This window comes from Salvelinus namaycush, chromosome 24, assembly GCF_016432855.1.
Source record: "Salvelinus namaycush isolate Seneca chromosome 24, SaNama_1.0, whole genome shotgun sequence".
Taxonomy (NCBI): domain Eukaryota; kingdom Metazoa; phylum Chordata; class Actinopteri; order Salmoniformes; family Salmonidae; genus Salvelinus; species Salvelinus namaycush.
Genome location: NC_052330.1, coordinates 1,615,496 through 1,621,495, shown reverse-complemented (window position 1 = coordinate 1,621,495; position 6,000 = coordinate 1,615,496). Strand labels below are relative to the sequence as shown.

At 41.7% G+C, this 6,000-nt stretch overlaps 1 protein-coding gene across 1 annotated transcript in view; it reads left to right on the top strand.

The window, feature by feature from the left end:
- Positions 1 to 1,028: 1,028 nt before the first annotated feature.
- The window catches only part of LOC120019589 (lysosomal-associated transmembrane protein 4A-like), a 28,961-nt gene continuing 23,989 nt past the window's right edge, over positions 1,029 to 6,000 (top strand). The window contains exon 1 of the mRNA XM_038962901.1: positions 1,029 to 1,230. Within this exon, the coding sequence (XP_038818829.1) occupies positions 1,102 to 1,230 (129 nt within the window). The 5' untranslated portion in view covers positions 1,029 to 1,101. The remainder of the gene's footprint in view (positions 1,231 to 6,000) is intronic.

Sequence of the window (6,000 nt, the reverse complement as noted above, 5' to 3'; positions counted from 1 at the left end):
CTTTAACCACACTGCTAACCCTAACCTAAAATGAAGACTAAAAATCTCATTTTAGTTTTCATAAATTTTTACAATATAGCCAATTCTGACTTTGCAGCTAGCCTCAGGGGAAATCACTCAGTTCTGCCCCCAGGAAAAGACTAATGACAATAAACATCAACCTGCATAACACACTGCCAAGTCTAACTTCAGAGTTAGTCAAACCTACTGTATCACTAGTACTCTCCTGCCATCTAGAGCTCAAAGGATGAGTACTTTGACTAGATCTCAGTTGAATTTGTCACACGTAATACCCTAATTCCATACATGGTCTTTGGTCTACACATAGTTATTTGCTGTTTTGTATCCATCATTCCAACATTAGCCGGGGTATTAAAACAACAACAAAACACTCCAAAAGACTTCTCCATTGCTGAGGCATTGACCTGAATACAGTATGCATCCACTTGAGATATGTATTCTATTCATGTTAACAGATTATCTTTATTTGTAACTCGTAAATCCAGTGCTTTACTTGGATTGAAATAAGTGCCGGTACTCATTTTGGGTGCCGGTACTGTTTACATTTGGGTGCAGGAGCTCCACAATACTTTTGAGCTAATATGCTATAAGAGGAACAGGAGCTCAAGCAGTAAAACATTAGTTGCCCATACTCAGCTCCGGTGAACTCCTGCCCAGGTCAAGCACTGCATAAACCCCATAAAGCAGAAGTGAAAGATGCAGGCCCATGTTTAGTATAAGGGTAGAACAATAAAATAAAAAATCTGAATAACAGTTTTTTTCTTTTTTGAGAGCATGCTTTTATAGAAGGGAAACTGATGTAAGAGAAGGGAAACTGACGATAGAGATGTAGGAAAGAAATTTCCACATCATCAACCCCTGATTGCGCCACAGAGACAGTTTTGTGGATTGTCAGTGTGGTGAGGCAGCTGATTGGTTGACGTTCATCATCCTAGCTCTACAATGGCCAAAAAGTGTTGTCAATCAAAACAGCTAATCGTTTGTGTTTTCTTTCAACACGCCTGTCACATAAGTGGGCGTTTCATAGCATTGTCGGTTGTTGATGGTGGAGGCTTTCTTAGTCGCCCAGCTTTTTCAGCGATGTTTATCCCTACTCTTGAGGAAGACATGCACCATTTTAAACCGAATCGACACAGGTTCTACACAACGCGATGCTGTGGGTGTTGCCATGTCAGGACGGGAACCATCATTCTCGGCACTTGGTACATGGTACGTACAAATGCCAATGTCGCCTGGCTTTTTAGAATGTGCTAGCTAACGTTACCTAGCTAGTGTTAGCTTATTTGCGGTTATGTTGCAGTACCCTCTGGTTGCCACTGTACTGTCGAGAGTAGGCCATTGTGCTAACTACCAAAAAGCTAAACCGAAGACAATATTTGTCAAGAAAGTCAGTTTGATATCCGATGCGTGCCATACTTTTGTAACATTATATATATATGGAATTTGCTATATTGGCGCTAATGTTATCGGATAGCTAGCTAACTAACTAGCGGTTAACGTTACCCGTATGGACTTTCAGCTCCCCCCGGTGCACATCGGATGTTGTTCTAACGTAGGCTAACTTTTACCAGCGTGTCAGGTAACAGTAATGTTAGGGTAAATCCATTTGAATTCAATCACTTTTTGACCGCATCCCTTTTGATTTAAACACAACTTTCCATACATGTTTACACATGGAAGAAGTGGTCAGAAAGGGACCATTCAGGAGATACAGGTAGGGAAGTCAAACATTCATGCTTCTGCACCAGACCGTTCTCATAGACAAGATAGACATCAAATGTTATTGGTTAGCAGATGTTATTGCGAGTGTAGCGAAATGCTTATGCTTCTAGATCCGACAGGTCAGCAGTATCTAATGGGTAATATCTAACAATTCCACAACAACCTAATATCTAACAAATTCCACAACACCTAATACACAATCTGGTAATGGAATGGGATAAGAATATATAAAATATATGGATGAGGAGTGACCGAGCAGCTAAGATGCAATAGATAGTATATAATAGTATACAGTATATACATATGAAATAAGTCATGCGAGATATGTAAACATTCTTAAAGTGGCATTATTAAAGTGACAAGTGTTCCATTTAAAATGGCCAATGATATCAAGTCTGTAGGTAGACAGCTGCCTCTATGCTAGGGATGGCTGTTTAACAGTCTGATGGCCTTGAGATTGGAAAAACAGCTTATCTCTCTGTCCCAGCTTTCATGCACCTGTACTGACCTCACCTCCTGGATGGTAGAGGGGTGAACAGGCAGTGGCTTGGGTGGTTATTGTCCTTGATGATCTTTTTTGCCTTCCTGTGACTTCGGGTGTTGTAGGTGTCCTGGAGGGCAGCCCCCGGTGATGCTTTGTGCAGACTGCACCACCCTCTGGAGAGCCCTGTGGTTGTGGGCGGTGCAGTTGTCGTACCAGGCGGTGATACAGCCTGACAGGGTGCTCTCGATTGTGCACCTGTAAAAGTTAAGGGTTTTTGGTGTCAAGCCACATTTTTTTCAGCCTTCTGAGGTTGAAGAGGTGCTGTTGTGCCTTCTTCACCACACTGTGGTGAAGAAGTAGTAGTCTTTTAGTTGAGATGCCTTGGCTTTCTTGGGAACAGGAAAAATGGTGGCCATCTTGAAGCGTGTGTGGACAGCAGACTGGGATAGGTATTGATTGAATATGTCCGCAAACACACCAGCCAGCTGGTCTGCGCATGCTCTGAGGACGCAGCAAGGGATGCCGTCTGGGCCGGCAGCCTTGCGAGGGTTAACACGTTTAATGGTTTTACTCACATCAGCCACGGAGAAGGAGAGCCCACAGTCTTTGGTAGTGGGTCGTGTCGATGGCACTGTATTGTCCTCAAAGCGAGCAAAGAAGTTGTTCAATTTTTCTGGAAGCAAGACGTCGATGTCTGTGACGGGGCTGGTTTTCTTTTTCTAAACTGTGATTGTCTGTAGACCCTGCCACAAACGTCTCTTGTTGGAGCCATGGAATTGCGACTCCACTTTGTCTCTATACTGACACTTTGCTTCTTTGTCTTGTGGAGGGACTAACTACACTGTTTATATTCAGCCATATTCCCAGTTGCCTTGCCATGATTAAATGCGGTGGGACGTGCTTTCAGTTTTGCGTGAATGCTGCCATCAATCCACGGTTTCTGGTTAGGGAAGGTTTTAATAGTCAGTGGGTACAACGTCTCCTATACACTTCCTTCATAAACTCGCTCACCGAGTCAGCATATACGTCAATGTTGTTCTGAGGCTACCTGGAATATATCCCAGTCCATGTGATTGAAGCAATCTTCAAGTGTGGAATCCGATTGGTCAGACCAGCGTTGGATAGACCTAAGCATGGGCGCTTCTTGTTTTCGTTTCTGCCTATGGGAGGGATGGTCAGATTTGCCAAAAGGAGGGCGGGGGAGGGCCTTGTATGCATCGCGGAAGTTAGAGTAGCAATGGTCGAGCGTGTTACTCGCTTGTGTACTGCAATCAATATGCTGATAGAATTTAGGTAGCCTTGTTCTCAAATTAGCTTTGCTACAATAAATGCAGCCTCAGGATATATGGTTTCCAGTTTGCATAAAGTCCAGTGAATGTCCATGATGGCTGTCTTGGTATCCGCTTGCGGGGGGATATACACGGCTGTGACAATAACCGAGGAGGAGAGGAGGAGGAGATATCTCTCTTGGGAGATAATACGGTCAGCATTTGATTGAGGAATTCTAGGTTAGTTGAACAAAAGGACTTGAGTTCCTGTATGTGGTTACAATTACACCATGAGTCGTTAATCATGAAACATTCACCCCCGCCCTTCTTCTTCCCGGAGAGATGTTTATTCCTGTCGGCGCGATGCACTGAAAATCCCATTGGCTGTACTGACTCAGACAGCATGTCCCAAGCTAGCCATGTTTCTGTGAAACGGAATATGTTACAATCCCGGATATCTCTTTGGAAAGCAACTCTTGCCCTGATTTCGTCAACTTTGTTAACTAGGGACTGGACATTAGCGAGTAATATACTCAGAAGCGGTGGGTCTGTGCGCGCTTCCGAAGCTTCACTAGAAGACCGTTACGTCACCCTCTCCGGTGGCGTTGTTTTGGGTCGGCCTCTGGAATCAGTTCAAATGCCCTGGGTCAGATTGTGCTGGTAAGTGCTTGTGCTGGTAAGTTGACGTCTCTCTGATATCCAATAGTTCTTCCCGGCTGTATGTAATAAGACTTAAGGTTTTCTGGGCAAACAATGTAAGAAATAATACATAAACTAAATACTGCACAGTTTCCTAAGGACTCGAAGTGAAGCTGGCATCCCTATTGGTGCATTTGGATCACGTAACATTGTAAATGTAAATCAGAGACACTCAAATAAGTATGATATGTTAGGTTTGGTATGGTTACTTAAAACAAAAGGCAGGTGGTTAGGCGGGGTGAATGGGTGGGTGTATAACGCGTGTTCAAATGTCATCACGGACAATATTTGCTAATTAGCAACTTTGCGATTCTTTTTTATTTTTTTTAGCTACCTTGCAACTAACATTACTTAGAATGTTTGCTAACCCTTCCCCTAACCCTAATCCTTTTAGCCAACCCTTTTAGCTAACCCTAACCTACACCCCTTAATCTAACTCTTAACCTGAACCCCTAACCATAACTCCTAGTGCTAGCAAAATTTTGTTAGCCACTTAGCTAACATTAACCACAACAAATTGGAATTCGTAACACATCCGTTTTTTAAAATTCGTAACGTATTGTACATTTTGCAAATTCGTAACATTGTACTAATTGCGATTCTTAACATATCGTATGTAACGGATGATGCACATCCACAAATTAACATGCCAACCGAAACGTAGCAGATCATACTAAATGGAGTGTCTTGTATTTATGTACAGAATAATACAAAATGCTCTGAGACCACGTTGGCTGCACACACACTAGCCCAAAGGCTTGCAGATGGCGATATTGAGTCGTTTCAATTTTACCATCCAAAGGCATTGTATGCAGACAGAAATACACCGTGGACCGGTTTGTACTAGAGGTCGACCGATTAGGATTTTTCAACGCCGATACCGATTATTGGAGGGCCAAAAAAAGCCGATGCCGATTAATCTGCCAATTTTTAAAATTTTTATTATTTATTTGTAATAATGACAATTACAACAATACTGAATGAACACTTTAACTTAATATAATACATCAATAAAATCAATTTAGCCTCAAATAAATAATGAAACATGTTTAAATAATGCAAAAACAAAGTGTTGGAGAAGAAAGTGAAAGTGCAATATTTGCCATGTAAAAAAGCTTATGTTCCTTGCTCAGAACATGAGAACATATGAAAGCTGGTGTTTCCTTTTAACGTGAGTCTTCAATATTCCCAGGTAAGAAGTTTTAGGTTGTCATTATTATAGGAATCATAGGACTATTTCTCGCTCTACCATTTGTATTTCATATACCTTTGACTATTGGATGTTCTTATAGGCACTATAGTATTGCCAGCCTAATCTCGGGAGTTGATAGGCTTGAAGTCATAAACAGCGCAATGGTTGAAGCACAGCGAAGAGCTGTTGGCAAACGCTCTATCAAATACGAGCCTTTGGTCATTAATATGGTCAAATCCGGAAACTATCATTTCGAAAACAAAACGTTTATTCTTTCAATGAAATACGGAACCGTTCCGTATTTTATCTTAACGGGTGGCATCCCTAAGTCTAAATATTGATGTTACATTGCACAACCTTCAATGTTATGTCATAATTATGTACAATTCTGGCAAATTAATTACGGTCTTTGTTAGGAAGAAATGGTCTTCACACAGTTCGCAACGAGCCAGGCAGCCCAAACTGCTGCATATACCCTGACTCTGCTTGCACAGAACGCAAGAGAAGTGACACAATTTCCCTAGTTAAAAGAAATTCATGTTAGCAGGCAATATTAACTAAATATGCAAGTTTAAAAATATATAATTGTGTATTGATTTTAAGGGCATTGCTGT